We start from the raw sequence: 18,499 nt of genomic DNA, 5'->3' as shown, positions 1-18,499 counted from the left end.
ATTTTTGCGAGCCACTTCTTCTGAGACTTCAGTACAGAAGAGGCTGTGCGGACCATCATCCAGGCATTGTGGCTCTGCCTTGCTCCTGGGGGCAGCCTAAAACCAAGTAAGAGCATAATCTCACATTGAAGTGGGTATCTTACAAAAGCAGGTGTTAATTCATGTGGGTGAAAAGCTGGCTGTCACACCAGAAGTGTGTTTGAAGAGAGTGGAGAAACTGTATGTGGGTGCATGCTCACATAAAAAATGTTACACCCAATTTCTACTCTTCCCTCCTCCCCATAGTTGTTTTGCCTCCAAATTGACATAGAAGCTGCAACTCTTCGCTATTGCTACCCTGACTCAGAAGTCACTGGTTCCCATGTGTCTTGTAATACCTAAAACTAAACTTGTAGCTTCAAGAGAGGTCTAAGCAAGAGAACCAACCCATCTGCTCAAGTCATCCATGGGAGAGTATTTGGAACTAAACACTGCTTGTAGTGGTGCTTTAGAGTCCATATAGTCTTGAAGGAGGCAGCCACCACATCACCAAGGCAGCCTGCCTTCTGTTGGGTTCCCCCCCCTCCTGCCCAAACCTCCCCCCACCCAATCTTCCACCTCTGACACATGGTGGCATTTGGGGGCAATGACCCACCTCTAATTCAAGAGTTCTGGCCCACAGCCCTTTGTGATTAGACTGGCAAGTCTGTTCAGTGCCAGATTTTTCCACAGCACAACATTCTAGATGCACAGACAGTGGCAGCTAAAATACCTGTGAGAAGTTTGGAGCCATCAACTTTTTGAACCCAGATCTGCACTGCCCAACATTCAGGTGTCTGGAGGCAGCTGGTGTAGCCTCCATTTACTCAAAATCCTGGACAATGAGAATTTGAAACTCAGCTTTTTTATTAAAGATTTGGAGAATATACAGAAACACTAGAACAATCAGGGCAGCTGGTAGGTTCTTAAGAGCTGACCCCCTACACTTAAACAGATAAAACATTCTGTACAAGAAGCATGTGTCACATAATGCATGTAACTTACAAAACATTCATTAGGAATTACCCCCAGACCCAGAATGGACCCATTTAAGCCTGACTTAAGCAGACAGTTACTTCGACCTAACTGTTTATGCTAGGACAGAACTGAGGGTCAGTGAGGCTGTAGAAGAACATATGAGTAAGAATTAATGGTTGTCCTTGAAAGCAAATTATTCTACTTGATCAAGGGGGCTCAATTATATGCACTGAGTTAGCCGGAGGTGGAAAGTGGAGTAGGCTGGTGGGGATGGGAAAGGAGGAATATTTTGTCCTGTTAACGCATCTGAGAACAAAACTGCATTTTTCCAAGATCTCCAAGGAGCTGTGAAAACTGTTGAGTCACATTAAGGAGGCAAAACATTGCATGCATTGGCACCATTTCAGAGATGGGTGTCGTATAGCTTATCAGTGATAAAAACCAGAGGTAGGCTTAAACGTAGGAAGCATATTATGATGCAGTAAACTAGCCTTTGATTTGGGTTGACTAGTAACCTGCTTTTATCCTTTAAGACTGAGAAGTTAGGTATGGCAGCGGATAGAAAACAGTCTGCCTTCTTCTTAGAAGATGGATATCTTTAACAGAGGCCAGAACTAAATATGAATATTAAATAAACTTGGCAGTTACAGGTTTAAGTTTCCTCTTCCTTGCAGGGAGGAAGGCTCTCTGGTGTTGTGACAGTATCTCTCACTTATACTATATACCAACAGCCTTGTGCATCAAATTTGCTCTGATATCATTTACATTAGCCCTAGTTTAAAGAAATTGTTTTCTGGAGCAAGTACATTTATGGGCCATTTCCCTTTTCAAGGCCATCTCCGGAATGATCAGAGCATCTCTCAGACTCAAGAAGTCTTCAGAACAGTGAAGGATTTGGGTCAGTTCATAGGTGTAAAACCTACAGAACTCCAGCGAGGCTAAGGGAAGGCATGTTCTTTCTTGGAAGGATCAGCTCAGCGTATCAGTCTGTCTGGTTTTCAGGGAGATGGGGGTGGGGTGGGGGGAGGGATGGTAATGGGGTCCTCCATAGCACAAGAGGAATAGTACAGATGAACGAATGCAGTTTCATGCACCAACACTTCAGAGGGGTTGCTGGGAGGCCACTGGATCCTCAGTATTCAATTCTGCTCCAGTAGAACATAGTGCAGATAAGAACCCAGAACTATGAAGAACAAAAAAAAAACCTGACGTTAGATAATGAAGAAAGCAGATTTAAAGAGAACACGCAACAATCCCATTGTCAGATGACATTTCAGCCTTTCAGTGGATCATGTCAGGGATTTCCATCACCAAATCCACCCCCAGTAGCCACAGAAGGTTACAGTCTTCACACAGGAGCCAACTCTTCAATACAAGAGCTGAGCTGGACCAGGACAAGCTATGTGCAGCCAACAACTCTGCAGTTAAGCACTATGCTCCACAGCCTATGTATTGATTTCAGTCTAGAGGTTGCTCTTGAACTTTTTGCCATGACTATTTATTTCTTAGGTTACTATTTCTCATCATGAATAGCAAATACTCCAAGGTCACGTATTTTTCTGCTCTCATGACAAGCCCAGAGCTTTGAAGTGGGCACATGAACACTTCCAGCAAGAGTAATTGACATTTTTCTGTGAGCAAGACTTGAGAGCTGCACAAATGTTGGCAAAGAGCAAATAAGAGGAGTGGTGAATACCCAAGTGAACATCTGTTTGCATTAACAGCAGCAAACTTTTTTGGCAACATTCATCACCTACCACTAGGCTAAGGTGGGAGTGTTCACACTTATTAGCACACTTAACTACTTTCACTTTGTGGGCCATGGGATCAGTCCACTGACAGAGGCTTTTGATTTGCAGAGTTAAAAGAAAGCGAGTTAGCTATACAGTACAGAGATTTTATTCTGAACATCAGCAGGGTGCACTTACGGGGATTAGGCACAGTTGCTATTAATTTCCAGCAGGTGGAGGTCAGATCAGAACTGGTGATCTTCAGAACACAACCTTCCTTAAAGGAACAGAGCTAAAGCAGCTTAGTCTGCAGACTGTCCTTCAAGGTAGCCCACATCCCTTACCCTGCCCCCAAGCCCGTTCCCAACTCAGAATGGCCCCACGGTTTGATGTGGAGCTACTTGTTCTCCTGGGATCAGTCCTTTCACTAGTGCCAATCCCCATTTCACCTCATGTTGAGTTGAGGGAGGAGGGAAGGGGAAAGAGAGCAGATATTAGGTACTCACAGTCCAGCAGAGAATGGCAAAGCCAAACCAGGCAACACCCCACGCATGTCTGTTCATTGGACCAGAGATAATGTCATAGCAACCCTGTGGGAGCAGAGCCAATAAGCAAGTCAAGACCAGAGTTTGAGCTTTTACCAACTATGTTACAAGCTCAGATCTCTCTTGGAGAGAGGTAGGGTTCTCATTCTCCAAGAAACACAAGCAAACTAGCTAGTTCAGTGTTCATGACATTAACAAGTAAACTAGAACATGCTTTGGTTGCAGTGCAGCCACCATGGTCAGAATGTTCGACTTGGTCTTAGGAGATAGCTCACAGTTGGCATCCCACCCTGGGGCTCTGTCGCCTCCCTGACACAAGAGAAGAAATAGATCCAGATTATGGCTTTATATTCCCTCCAGAAACAGATCCCTCTCAAATACTTCAGGCTAACTTACTGTATTAACTATGCCTTTCACTCCAAAAATCAGCAGAACATGAGCTTTCTGTTTTACCAGATGGAATATAGCTGGAAACGACAGCCCTCTGCTAAGCTGCTAGAAGCTAAGGTCACCTGAGCTTCCCTATAACTCCCACCTCCAAACATGCATCTTACATGTGTCAGCAGTCTCTCCCTGGGAACAGGCTGCTCCACTGACTGGACACTGCCATTCTGGCTGCCCACCATGCTCCCAAAAAACTGAGCAAGGTAGTTTACCATGCACTGCACCGTGGCAGGTTGCTAGCATTTGGGAAAGGCATCAGAGAACCAACAGTCCCTTTTAAGCCATAGGCATTGGCAAAAGCTTCCCACATAGTGCCCTAGCAACATGGCTTTGTCCCTTCCCACCCTAGAATGGGGCCCTTGGGGTAGGTTAAGAGAATTTAGTCACAAATGACTGGGGCTCAGCCAACACTGGCTACTATACCAACCCTCTTGGTCATGAAGCCAGACACCCTCAGAATGCAATTCCTTTGGGTACTATTGTCCTTGGCTGGCATCTTGTACCAGTTCCACTGGGACAGCACCCCTCTATTGTCTCCTGCGTCTAGGGGCCTACCAAATTCATGGTCCATTTTGGTCAATTTCACGATCAAATATTTTAAAAATTGCACATTTCATGATTTCAGCTATTTAAATCTGAAATTTAACAGTGTTGTAATTGTAGGGGTCCTGACCCAAAAAGGAGTAGGGGGAGTCCGCAAGATTATTGTAAGGGGGCTTGCGGTATTGCTACCCTTACTTCTGCACTGCTACTGGTAGCAGCATTGCCTTCAGAGCTGGGCAGCTAGAGAGCAGCAGCTGCTGGCTGGGATCCCAGCTCTGAAGGCAGCGCTACTGCCAGCAGCAGTGCAGAAGAAAGGATGGTATGGTATGGTATGGCCACCCTTACTTCTGCACTGCCACTCTCCACCTGCCCAGCTCTGAAGTCAGTGCAGAAGAAAGGGTGGCCATACCATGACCCTGTAAAATAACCTTGTGACCTTCCTGCAATTCTCGTTTGGGTCAGAACCTGCAATTTGAGATACTCTGGTCTCCCCCATGAAATCTGTATAGTATAGGGTAAAAGCACACAAGAGACCACATTTCACATGGGGAGACCAGATTTCATGGTCCGGGACATCTTTTATGGCTGTGAATTTGGTAAGGCCCTACTTAAGTCCAAAATAGGAGGAATGCTCCTGTACTACTCTGTCTTGGGCCAGTGATGTGAACAGGAAGCTACAGAAGTTTCTCCTCCTCAGAAAGACTTTGGGAACCAACAGATCTATCCTGTCCCCCTAGTATATCATAGGCTTCCAATCCCCATTGTGCTTCAGTTGGCATGCTGTCCCCATCCCCATGAGATAATCCAGTGCTTAATTTGTGCTAGGGCTGAGCCCTGGCACTTCTCGGCTTGGCAGTTCATAGCCCCAGCACCTCTGGGCTTGCTGCATCAGACATGAATGTAGAAGAATTGCTTTAACCCTGGCACCTCTTTTCATTACAAATGAAGCATTGAGATAAACCCACTAATCAATGAGAATGACAGTAAAAGCAGAGCGAGATTCTTGCCTTATTATTATAGTAGCCAGAGACGCCCAGTTTGCAGCCATCCAAGTTGATTGGAATTCCTTGGACATCCATGACACAGCACTGGCGTGGCCAGGGGAACTCTGAGTCACTATTCCTGCTTCTGAACACAGACATGTAGTTCTGCCAGTCAGAGGGGCCATTCACCCCACAGCACTGATTCTGGATTTGGGAGAAGAAAGAAAGAAAATTGAGATCCCCTGCAACACAAGGCTACAAGCATTATACAGGAGCTAACATCTAGTCCTCAGTGGTTCCCCCTTTTCTCTCTCTCTCTCTCTCCTTCCCCCACCCTCCCACCCCCAGAACAGTGACTAGATTGCATCACACCAGGCATAAACAGATTTATAGGAAAAGTAACATTTTGACAGATATTTCAGGGGCCTGAGTGTCATTTGATGCACTGGCACCACTGGGATGCTGGAGGTTAGGCAGGGCCATATCTGAAGATTCCAAGCCAGATTCTAGCATTCTTTTATTACTGAAAGATTCTAGGCTGACAATGAGAAATTCCAGAGCTGTGTAATCTTTAGTTATATTGAGTACTGGTCACCTGTAGCATGAGGCGGTCCCATGTCCTGGTGACGCCTTCACTCTTCCACTTATCATCATTGTTGGCTGGCTCTGGGTTCTGATACTTTTCCAACATTTGCTTCAGGAAGAGATTGGGTGTGAACTACAGGGCAAATGAGAGAGAGCATACATGATGTTATTAGATTCATAGAGTCCAAGGCCAGAAGGGACCACTATCATCATCTAGTCTGACCTCCTGTATAACACAGGCCAGAGAACTTCCAAAAAATTATTCCCAGAGATGTTTTAGAAAAAAAAAAAAAACAAAACCATTGTCTAGCTTTAACTTCCCATCATTGGATTGTGTTACACCTTCTCTGTTAGATTGAAGAGCCCATTAAATATTTGTTCTCCATGTAGATGATTACATTCTATAATTAAGTCATCCTTTAACCTTTTCTTTGTTAAGCTAAATAGACTGAGATCCTTGAATCTATCACTATAAGCCATGTTTTCTAATCCTTAAATCATTCTCTTGGTTCTTCTCAGAGTTCTTTCCAATTTATAAACATCCTTCTTGAATTGTGGGCACCAGAACTGCGCACAGTTCCAGTGGTCGCACCAATGCCAAATACAGAGGTAAGAACCTCTCTCCCTCCTACTTGCCATTCCCCTGTTTATGCACTCCAGGATCACATTAGCCCTTTTAGCCAGAGTCACACTTGGAGCTCATGTCCTGCTGATTATCCACCATTACTGACAAATCTTTCTCAGAGCCCCTGCTTCCCAGATTAGAGTCCTCCATCCTGTACATATGGCCTATATTCTTTGTTCCTAGATAGATACATTTAGCCATATTAAAATGCATATTGTTTGCTTGTGCCCATGTTATTAGATGCCTTTCTGAATTGAGTAGGTTTTCTTGTTCATTAGGAGTAGAGAACCAGCAAACAGTTTTGGACAACCAGGTTAGTTTGGAAGTCTTCCTTCTCCAACCTGAGATGCTAGGAGTTAGAGAACAGGACTCTGGTATCTATGGGTTTTCTGATGCTCCCAGAGTCTGACAGCTGAGCACGTCCTCAGAAGGGTTTGCCTCGGAGGAGGCAAGGGAAGAAGCTGTTTGTTAGTGTCTGAAGGTTTGTTTGGAGCCAAGTATTACACACACAACTTTTTCCAACAGCTGTAAGAACCTACATGGATCTCTCCCCTACACTAGTAATGCTCAAATGGTAGGACCAGAGGTCTTCCATCATTAACACCTACAATAGCATTGTCCATCTGAAAAACATGTCATGATCCAGTAGCCTCAGTTACTAGATAGACTTAGCTTGCATAACAAAAGTCTTCTTTCCTTGACCCCCAAGTTATAGAATTATACATGCCCCTAGGAGACTAGGCCCTCTCTTCAGTGGTACAGTAGTATCCATTACTGTCCAGTCTCTAGCCAGCCCTCCCCAGGTTTCTACTCTGCCCTAGCTGCATTGTATTCTTAGAGCTTTGGCATTTTGCGGACATGTTCATACATCCCATCTCCATCCTACTCTTGAGAGAACATGCATGGGAAAACACCACTCACAAAATCTCGATGAGTTGCTGCTGTGATGCAAGAAGCCACTTCAAATCCATATGTGACCAACATCAGAATGATATACTGGGAAAGAAGCAGAGCAGAAGGTACAGTTAGCTCTCCAACCTGGGTCTATTCTCACAACATGCTGCATTTCAAAGTGTGGTGTTACAACATCAGATTCAAGGTCTTTTGGAGCAAGGTTCCTTCTCCATCCCACCCTGTGGGCATTAACCTCCACCCGTACCCTACCTGAACAACCCTGAGACTCAGATTTAAGTTCCTCCACCACGAGAGTCTCATTCATCCAAGTTCTACCCTGTTGTTAACAGGTACATTCCATAAACTGGATTTAAAGGAAGCTCTGTCATTAGTTAGTGATTGTCTTATTCCCTGGGAGCATAAGGGTTCATATGCTCATTTTATTTGTATTCTGCCTAATGGCACTCCGACTGTTCTGATCACCAATAGTGGTGTCTTATCCTTCTTAGGAAGCAGCTACATTCTTTGTCCTACTGATATCTTGAGAGTGCAAGTCTGAGGTTCATTACAAGGTGTAGAAAATTAGTTATGTTAACAGTCTTAAAATTTGTTTCACAGAATTTCTGGATTGCTCTTTATGGTGTAGGCACAGATCAGACTTCTCCACTCTGCCTCTTTAATAGAGCATCTGAAGAAGTAAATAAGAAGCTGCATAATGATCTGTTGACTAAGCATATGAACACCATTTTAGCATTGTCCACAGCTTGTCCAGCAACTCCAAGATACCTCCCAGCTGTATAGATATTGTGGAAGGTGAAGTTTCCTCACAGAAGTGATTCAATCTTACTTTGATGTTCAGTAGCCTAGGTAGAGGTATCAATATTTGATGCCACTCAGCAGCAAATAATGAGAACACAAGCTTAAGTGGTCAATTGGAATTTACACTGTATGACCATGTCAAATATGTTGTTCAGGATTCTGCTAGAGAGTCAAAGACCAATCAAGGCATTTGTACCTCACCTGTAGCCACATGCTGCCATATTAAGGTATCCCAAGGAATGGTGAGACTATATTGTCTAAAAACCCAGACAACTTTAATACAGCTGCAGTACTTCCACTGCAGTGTTTGCCTCCTCTAAACCTGGACACAGGCACCATAACCCACCGCAAGACCACCATTTCGATTCCTATTCCCTCAGAATCTCTCTCTCAAACCAACCCAGATAATGGCAGAAGGGAAGCCTGTTATTAACTGAACTGAGCCCAGTAGGGGGTTCATATCATAAGGAGCCATTTCCCTCCTTTTCCCAGCATTACTTTCCCCCTCAATAGAACAAAGCTGAGGCAGCAAGTGCCAACTTGTTCTTAAGGGAACAAGGTTCAGTCCTCTTGGTCACCTGCAGTCATGGGTTTGAGTTGTGGCTTAGTTACCATGGAAATAGTCCCCACACTCATGTCCCTCTTCCTGTTACAGATTCCTTTTGGTTGTGGACAATATGGCTGTCCTAGGTGTCAAAGAGGAAGGGGGTGGCCCTTTAGCCACATTGGGCCTTAATGCCACTTTAGGCCTGGGCAATTACAACCCAAATCTTGAAGTTAGCTGTGTTCAACAGCTCATGAGCACAGGGGGCAGAAGATTGGGATGACATGATCTCAGTTTGTTAACAACCTGTGGACTAATGTTACTCCACTTACCGCCAGCAGCATCGTCCGGTTTGACTTAATGACTCCAAAGATGCCCAGGACAGATAGATTAAAGAGAGCAAAGCCAACAAAGATGCCAATCCAGGCTGCACCATAGATGTCATCATTATTAGTGGCTTCCAGCAGAGGGTACAGAGTCTGCTGATCCGACACGAAGAAGATGCACTCTGCTGTCAGCGCAATGCCGCACATCTGAGAACCAGAAGTCAGACTCCCATCAGGTGAGCCCAAAGCAGTACCACAGCTATGTCCAAGGAGAGCTTCTATTAATCACATTCCTCCTCCTGCCCCACATGCAAGGCACAAACTTCTCAGTGAGCCCCCTCCCTCCCCACAGGCCACAATCCATCATGTTCTGTCCTCCCATGGAAATTGGAAACATAAAACCCACTGAGCATGGGCCCTATCTTCCCCAGGCCAGCACAGATCATACCTGCTGGGCTTGTCTTAAAACAAGCTTTGGAGCATTCTTTAAGAACGGCATTAACATAACCCTTCCTGTCACTGTGGGAAGGAGCTGGGCTGGAAAGAGGAGTTCAGGAACCAGGGATCTTCCCTCTAGAACTCAAGGCACAAAAGCTTGTTCTTCTAGATGTGCTGTTGCTGCCCCTACTTCCTACCAAGCCAGGTACACCCCTCACCCATCCATCCCTTACTGAATTCATTTGCTTGCACAACTCAGCCTGGACCTTGACCTCTCACCTAGCCTTGCACTTACTTTATTTAGACTGAAGTGGTAACACGAAGAATGACCCCATTGCTAGGCTGTGTCTTTTATTACAGTTCATCTGAGGAGGAGTGAAGAGCCCCTAAAGAAACTATCTCTCCACCCTCACAGCCTCAGATCGCTTACCCCAATAATCACATTGCCAAGAATTAGTAGGGCTTGGAAAAAGCGCACTCCATTATCACCTTTTGCCATCTTCAGCTCCTCATGCAACCTGGAGGGGGGAGAAAAGTGTTCAGGACACACAAGTCTCTCAGGTTTATTCTAGAAATGGGATGTTATCCCTGAGGAAAGCCAAACAGAACCCCACAAGCCCCCACATACACTCTTCTCCCCAGCTTCCAGTTTCAGAAGGGAAGTGTCAGTGCTGGGGAAAGTTATCCTGTTAATAGTCTGAGCTCTCCCAGTCATCCAAGCGGCAGGGAGATCAACAATAATTGTGTGGGCTGCTGGAGATGGTTGGGGCCTTGCCTACACTAGGATTTTTACCCACCAGCTGGCAGCACCACAGTGCGAACCTGTAGCATAAGCATTATTCCACTGATGCAGCTACATCACAGCTACAGTCCCTGTGTATACCATGAAAGACAAGGCATAAGAGTTAAAGAGTTGGATGGACCCTACACAGGTCTTCACTGAAGAAGTCTGTTCCATCCCAGACAGCTATTCACCCTATAACCTCTCCCCCATAATTGCACTATGTGAGCCACAGTTGTGTTGGCCACTTCTGCTTTGTCATAAACACCAAGCATGCTCATTTTCCTATAGTGCTTTGGGTCCAGGTCAGAGGTATCTGGTCTAATCGCATACTAGCAAATTACAGCGGTCTAGTCTAGGGCTTTGCTCTCTAGCTAGTATATACATTCTGGTGACTTCTTTCTTCCCAATTCATACCTACTGGAGAGATCATAAGCTCCTTCTCCAACTGTGTACTTCAGGCTATGGCTTCTGTCTCTGAAGCAGTGCTGCTTCCTTTGGTTTCCACAGCAGATAACCTGCAGCAAGTCTGATCTAGTGTCTTAGGGCTTGTCTACATCAGAAAGTTGCAGCGCTGGTGAGGGAGTTACAGCGCTGCAACTTTGAGAGTGTCCACATCTGCAGGGCATCACCAGCGCTGCAACTCCCTGTTTGCAGCGCTGGCCGTACTCCCGTTTTGTCTCGGGTGTAGAGGATCCAGCGCTGGTGATCCAGCGCTGGTAATGCAATGTAGACAGTCACCAGCGCTTTTCTTGACCTCCGTGGAAGGAGGAAGCCTCTGGTAATCAAGCTGGTTTCCTTTCCCGGTTTGCTCTCTCGGTCCCGGAGCCAGCCAGCAAACCGCGGGGAAGGAGACCTGCTTGCTCGGGGTTCCGGGACCGAGAGAGCAAACCGGGAACGCCGCGGTTTGCTCTCTCGGTCCCGGAGCCAGCCAGCAAACCGCGGGGAAGGAGACCTGCTTGCTCGGGGTTCCGGGACCGAGAGAGCAAACCGCGGCGAAGCTGGTTTCCTTTCCCGGTTTGCTCTCCCGGTCCCGGAACCCCGAGCAAGCAGGTCTCCTCCCCCGCGGTTTGCTGGCTGGCTCCGGGACCGAGAGAGCAAACCGCGGCGTTCCCGGTTTGCTCTCTCGGTCCCGGAACCCCGAGCAAGCAGGTCTCCTTCCCTGCGGTTTGCTGGCTGGCTCCGGGACCGAGAGAGCAAACCGCGGCGTTCCCGGTTTGCTCTCTCGGTCCCGGAACCCCGAGCAAGCAGGTCTCCTTCCCCGCGGTTTGCTGGCTGGCTCCGGGACCGAGAGAGCAAACCGCGGCGTTCCCGGTTTGCTCTCTCGGTCCCGGAACCCCGAGCAAGCAGGTCTCCTTCCCTGCGGTTTGCTGGCTGGCTCCGGGACCGAGAGAGCAAACCGCGGCGAAGCTGGTTTCCTTTCCCGGTTTGCTCTCTCGGTCCCGGAACCCCCCTTGAAGCCGCCCAACAGCGCTGCAGTGTGGCCACATCTAACACCACTTGCAGCGCTGGTTGCTGTAAGTGTGGCCACTCTGCAGCGCTGGCCCTATACAGCTGTACTAATACAGCTGTAACAACCAGCGCTGCAAAATTTTAGATGTAGACATGGCCTCAAGTGAGACACACCCAGGTTGGGAACTAAAGCTACCCTAAAGCACTCCTCACAGGGAGGGCATGAGGGAGAAAGTTGAGTCACCAGCAGCAGGAATGTGGCATATTAGCTTAGTAGCATTCCAGCTACATTCTCAAAAGTTCTCTACTCTGCATTCTAGTACCAGGCACTCCACATGGAATTCACTCCTCTCCAGTGAGCTGCATGGAGGCATCGTCCACAAGGTCAAGAACCCTGGAAAAAGATACGTCCAGATTCTTTATCTGATGGGAAGGTGATGAAAACCCCTCCTTCAAGGGGGACTGAGTGGGGAAAAAAAAAAAAAACAGCTGTGATTGTAGGGAGCTGCACAAAACCCGAGCTGTCAACAGAACAGAAGCCTAAATTAGGCCTCATCCGTACCAGCTTCTATACCAATGGGACAGGGGAAAGATTACAAGCTGATAAGATAACAAGTCCACTCCTGGAATGTCTACACTAGCAATTTCTTATTCGAGTTTCCCCATACTGTTGTTAACCCCCAGAGGGAAATATTAGTAATGTTAGTATAGACAAAGCCATACGGTCAAATATTAGAGGGATGCAATGTTACCCTGCATAGGAAAAGCTGGGCTGAGAAGAAATGCACACCTGATGATCTCTTCCTCTTTACTAAGCCCTGGTCTCCCTTCCTACAGGTTTCCTTAGGTCCACTGAACTGCAGTGAGGCAACCAACAAGTCACAGGAAGTTCTCTGGTGGACCAAGCATGGAGACACCAATAGAAAGGAGGAGTCAGGTGACACCTTAAAGACTAACAGATTTATTTGGGCGTAAGCTTTCATGGGTAAAAAAGCCCTCACTTCTGCATCTGCTTATGCCCAAATAAATCTGTTAGTCTTTAAGGTGCCTTGTTGTTTTTGTGGATACAGACTAACACCGATACCCCCTGATAATAGAAAGATAGTTACCTAAGCTTCCATTACCTCCCTCTATAATAGCTTTTCTAAGGCTATTTTTACACAAATGGCAAAAGACAACCAGAATTCCATGCAGCTGCAGCACTGGTGGAGTTGCTAGCATAGACAGACCTTGGGCATTTTTACCACTTCTCTATGGACGCTTCACTTGTAAGTCCTACTGTAATGTAATTGGGTGTCTACACGAACCAAGCACAGTGCTGCAAACCTGCCAACCTCAAATTAGACACTGTTCCTACAGTTTGGTTTAGCCACTGTCTGGTGTATGCACTTGTACATAAGATAGAAGAGGAGTTTTTAGGAAGCCTCAAGCTCTGAGGACAGTGTAGTTTTAAAAGGACCTCACACAGCCTTTCCTTAGCCAGCTGCCTGGCAGGAGATAGAGTGGAAGGGAAGTAAATCATCCTGACTAGAACCTGAACAGCGCTCTGCACACTTCATGGGAAACAGATGGTTCTAAGCTCAAAGGAGGCTTTTTCTGGACCAGATTGTTGTGGGTCAGGGCGGCTCTGGGGCATAGGTTGGACATGGAGTTAGATCCAGATAAGGGCTTAAGTGTTGCAATTCTCAGTGTTGCAGCACTGAAAGTTTAGGTCTCTTACCACCAAATGGAATCCACAAGCCTTGGAGCAGGTACCCAGGCTTCCTGTACAATGGATAGGGATACAATGGAGAGAGGCTCCTAAGGAAAGGATCCACAAAAGCAGCAGGGCTGAGTAGGTAACCACCTAAGCTAGCCACTCAGCCTAGGGCTGGGAGGGAAGCACCTCCCTCTGCTAGGGATTGTCAGATGTGAAGTCACGTGCCAAAGCCACTTTTTGGAAGAAACTAGGCAGGGGAGGAGGGAAAGTTTGTAGCAGCAGCTCCCCCCTTATAAAGCTTTAACCCAGTGATTAAAGCACTCACCCAGGATGTGGGGGAGACAAGTTCAAGTCCCCCGCTCTGTCCAAAGGGAAAGTGTTCAAATTGGGGGCTTCCATGTCTCAGGTAAGTGCTCTAAGCACTGAGCTCTGGGCTCCCTCAATCTCTCCTGTTGAAGCTGCCCCACTGGGTGTGAAATAAATATTGGGCCGGAGCGGGAGAGAGAATAACTCTATAGGGAGTGCCCTAACCACTTGAAATGCTGGTCTAATTCCCTGCTCTACATTAGGCAGAGCAGGGAATTAAACATGGGTCTCCCATATTGCTGGTGAGTGCGCCAGCCACAGGGCCAATGATTCTAAGAGAAGCCACCTCCTCTCCACCAGCCATGGTGAGTTTAAGGGTGCTTTGAGCACAGACACTGGGTCAGGTCTGCAGGGGAATGCCTGGTTTGAGGATCCTGCTGTGTCTGAGGTGGCTGGATGCACTCTCTAGCAGAAAAGTAGGCAACTTGGAGACTCTAAAGGTGAAAATTCAGGCTCTTGGGGTCCTAAAGGCCCAATAGAGTTAGGCAGCAGCTGAGCAAGGGGGTGGAGGATTTCAGTGGTGTCTAAATGTGGGTGTAAAGTGCTTAAGTCCTCATGTGGAACTAGCCCCAGGTTATTGCAGTCCAGCCAGTTATTTGAGGAATCTTTCTTAGGATGTGTCCTCCCAGCCACGCCCTCACCTCCTATGAGCTAAATAGCTTCTGCAAACTCTGGATATGCTGCATGTTCTCAGAACCTCCTCTATTGGCCAGATCCTGCCTGCCCCAAGCCTGCAACTGCTGTGTGCACACGTGTCCAAGAGAAGCTCCAGGACTTCCACAGAAAGGAAGGTTCAACTTTCAAAATACCTGCTTTTGGGGCAGGTATATAGTCATCACCACCCATGTGCCAGCTGCTTAGTGACAGATTCCTAGTAACATGGTAGAGGCACCAGCCCTTTACTAGGGAACATGAAGTTACAAGGAGTGTAAAGACTGAATAAAATGAGAAAATGCAGAGAGACAAAGAAGGGAGAGAACCTTTATTAGAAGGCATTATGCTAACAGTAACATGGGGCAGCATTATGCAGTGCATTGAACACCAGGAGGAGTCAGAAAGCCCTGAGTTCTATGTCCAACTCCACCACCATTTCCTGGTGTGACATCAAGAAAGTTACTTCCTCAGTTTCCCCATGTGACAGATGGGAAATAGTACTCCCCTACCTTTGAAGAATGCCTAGTTGAGACTGAAAACAATACCGGGTGCCATGACAATATCTGGACCTACTGGGCAACCAGAGAACCTCTCCTTCGAAACAGATGAGCTATGAATGCCCTGGGACTTCACACATCCCAAATCAGCCCATTCTAAACACCTCAGAGCAGGGACAAATTACAAGTGAGAGCAACTAGCACAGCCCTTGCTACATTAATGCACCTGCAGAGGCAAGAGAAAAAACTCTACATGTTAGTCTTGGTTGAATTGCACATGTGTAAGTGTAGGGAAGACCTCAAATCTACATTGATCTGGAATAGTAGGAGGGCCTTCTCCTCCCATATCTGGCAAAGAGATGAATGCCAGCACCTCCTGTCTGTCGTCTTTAGTCGAGGGTGTCCAGAGGAGGGGTTAAGTCTTTCATATAAAGCTAGTTTTTGTATTGGTTTCCAACCAACGCAAGTTGCCTCCAGTCCAATTGAAGGCAGGGCAAAGATGGGGCTTCACTTAGGACCCCAAGTGCTTCATGTATTAGGTGTATATGAAACAGAAGGAAAGCCAGAGGTTGGGTTTCCTCCCTCTCAGGGGAAATCTAGGTCCTCAACTTGAATGGAATCATGGTTGTCAGTTGAGTCAAATGATAAACTCTTGCTAGATTTCAGAGTAACCACATCAAGGGTATTGCAGTTCTAGGTATAACTGTTCAGTAAATATCACTTGAAACCCCTTTGCTGTCCCCACCCCATAATTGCACCCTATGTTTTCCCTCAGCTGTCCCACCAGCCACTCCCAAAATGTGGCTATGACCTAGTTCCTCTCTCTCCCTAGAGCATGTAGGACTAGGTAAGTTAGACTTCAAGAGTTGCAGCATCACTGCTCTTCAGCAAACTATGGTCAGGTCTGTGCTTTCTGTGCCCCATAAGCTGCACTAGGAATGGGTTTGGCCTATACTCCCTCCCCCTACACACAACAACAGGCTGTGATAGACCCATAAGGCAAGTGGGGGAAGTGGAAAGGATGCACTGAGAACTAAGCCCATTAGTGTTTTGGGTGCCTAAACCTAGCCAGATTTTCAGAGGAACTATCAGCCACATCTCTCATCCAGCAGCAGCTTCAGCAAGTCCAGCTCAAGACAGTTTTTAGCCCTTCATTATACTTAACTCCTGTGCTGGAAGTTGACAACCTGATCTATTATCCATTTCACTGTCCAGTTTATGGGGAAGGGCGTGTGTGCTCAGCACTCCAGGTAACTCTCGCTGAACACCAATACTGACAACTATAGAATAAATTGGGCATATAGCCTTATCTTCTGCAAGACACAAGACTTTCATTCTGCAGGCACCGCCACTTAAGTGTGGGTGGTGGTGGTGTCACATCTTTTCTTGTTGCCCCACCTCCAACTTGCCCACCACATTAGTGCTCCCGTCAGAATAGCCACTAGGCGAATGCACTACCAGTTCTCTCCTCACACCCCCTCCCTTCCACTTTCATGGAGCTGCTTATGTATCACATTCTTAATGAGTGCAGTAAGAGGCTAGAGACAAGGGACCCGGTCATTTTACTGAGCAATCTCATGTAGGGTTTACCCATCATTCAATCCAACATGCCCATTCCAAATGCGTCAGCAGTGACATTCAGAGTCATTCATGAACAACAAACCAACCAAGCCTGACAGCAGCAGAAAGATTTGGTTGACCCACCCAGCACTAACCTGCCGCCTTTAACCTGATTCATCTGAGAGGTGCAAGGACCACACCTGCCATTTCTCTGATTAACAAAGCCCAGATTACAGAGCATTTCCCTTCCAGCCTTAGAAAAATGTTTTCACTCGTGTGAGGATAATGAGATACCAAATACCAGGGTGTGTCCCTTAAAGCCATTTCTCAGCCTAACCATGGAGGGTTACTGCATTCTGCCTCCTTGATGCATTCAAAATAAGAGTTCCACTCTTGTATGCAGCAGTACAGCTGTGTGGGTCCCAGGATGTTAGAGAGACAAGGTAGGTGAGATAATAACTTTCATTGGACCAACTTTTGTTGGTGAGAGATGAGTTTACACAGAGCTCTTCTTGACCCAAAGAAGAGCTCTGTGTAAGCTCAAAGCTTGTCCCTGTCACCAACAGAAGCTGTAATATTTTTTATTAGACCCTTGCCCCCCTAGTCTCTCTAAAGTCCCATTCTGAACAGCTGCTAAAGGGTAATTGGAGGGCTGATAGTAGGGGAGACAGGTTTTCATGAAACAAAATGACATTTTAGTGGAAAAAGCCTTGAGGACCTTGACAATTAGTCTCCAAAATTTAAGCTATTACCTAAAGATGAAGGGGGAGAGAGATGATCTTATGGATAAAAGTTTAGCCACCATATAGAATACTTTAAACATTGTGGATGAAGTGGGATTTTTGCCCACAGAAGCTTAAGCCCAAATAAATCTGTTTGTCTTTAAGGTGCCACTGGATGGACTCCTTGTTGTTTTTGTGGATACAGACTAACACAGCTACCCCTAGTTTAAAAAAAACTCTATAGGAGCTGAGCATTTTACAAGTGTTGGTTTGCCCTTAGGAACTTTGCTGTCTTTGAACCACCGTACAAACAACAAGCTCCTCCAATAATTTCACCCACCACTGAAGTGAAACAGCAGCTTGTTTAACAGCACTCAAACATTAGAAATTTAGGAAAGGAAGAGTAGCCAGCCAGTTATTTCAGACCACAGTGATGAAACAGCCTCACCAAACAAGCCTCAACCAAACTTACTAATTAAGTCTCCTTTAGAGAGAAATTGTTTGCTATGAAAGCATGCTTGTCAGAACACTACAGTACCTGTTAAATTATCCAGAGTAATCACCTAGGAAATAAAGTTGGGATGAACAATTATTTTCTTCTCTCCCTCATTAGCTTTATGGAACCAAACAAGAAGAGGGTCTCTTCCCCCTCCCTCCCCCCTTTCAGAAGAAGAGTAAGTGTAAAGCTCACACTTTAGCTGTGACCCTTACTTCCTGCCCCCCAGATATGTTGGCAACACATAGCTCTCCTTTTTTTTAAATGTTAATATAAGAAGCAAATTAAAGGGATAATACAGAGTAGGCAGCCTGCAGGTAGAAAAGAAAAGCTACTTAATAAGCTCTTGCAGTTAATTCCACCCAATTACTAAACACCCACTCACTTCTAATGCTAGAGAACTAAAATAAACCATTAACTCTGAAAGCCTCTTTATTTATTGTGTCATACAGCAGTAGCTTGAATACCTCATTAAAAGGAATACAGCAATTAACTCACCTTCTTTACTGTGCTGCTATCCCACAGAAACTCAACCACACCTGTAAAGCTAAGCAAGCCCCCCTGTAGCTCAGCCTGTCTTTAAAGGGCCCTGAGTGCTTGGGGAAGTGGTTTTGATTGGTGGGGTGTGCAACACATGAGAAGAACCTGTTTCTAGCCAAACCTGTTCCTGGGTTGGGATGGGAGCAGGAGGTGTCTCTTTGATTCTCTGATTGTACTGGAATGTGGTTATACTGAAAATACATGCACTAAAGTGTTTCCATTATTCTAGTCTATTGGAGTGGACAGGTGACTCACTCCTA

At 46.3% G+C, this 18,499-nt stretch overlaps 1 protein-coding gene across 2 annotated transcripts; it reads right to left on the bottom strand.

The window, feature by feature from the left end:
- Positions 1-861: 861 nt before the first annotated feature.
- UPK1B (uroplakin 1B) lies at positions 862-18,284 on the bottom strand. 2 transcript variants are annotated; one of them, XM_030552679.1, is made up of 8 exons: positions 18,198-18,284; positions 9,903-9,990; positions 9,041-9,241; positions 7,373-7,447; positions 5,837-5,959; positions 5,266-5,445; positions 3,233-3,316; positions 862-2,179 (listed from the first exon to the last, which is right to left on the bottom strand). In XM_030552679.1, the coding sequence occupies exons 2-8, from the start codon at positions 9,969-9,971 to the stop codon at positions 2,129-2,131; spliced, it is 783 nt and encodes a 260-aa protein (XP_030408539.1). In that variant the 5' UTR covers positions 9,972-9,990; positions 18,198-18,284; the 3' UTR covers positions 862-2,128. The 2 variants fall into 2 exon arrangements, with proteins under 2 accessions (XP_030408539.1, XP_030408549.1); XM_030552689.1 differs by lacking the exon at positions 18,198-18,284 and adding an exon at positions 10,671-10,760.
- Positions 18,285-18,499: the final 215 nt, after the last annotated feature.

Source organism: Gopherus evgoodei, chromosome 1, assembly GCF_007399415.2.
Source record: "Gopherus evgoodei ecotype Sinaloan lineage chromosome 1, rGopEvg1_v1.p, whole genome shotgun sequence".
Taxonomy (NCBI): Eukaryota; Metazoa; Chordata; order Testudines; family Testudinidae; genus Gopherus; species Gopherus evgoodei.
This window is presented reverse-complemented; position numbering and strand designations above follow the sequence as displayed.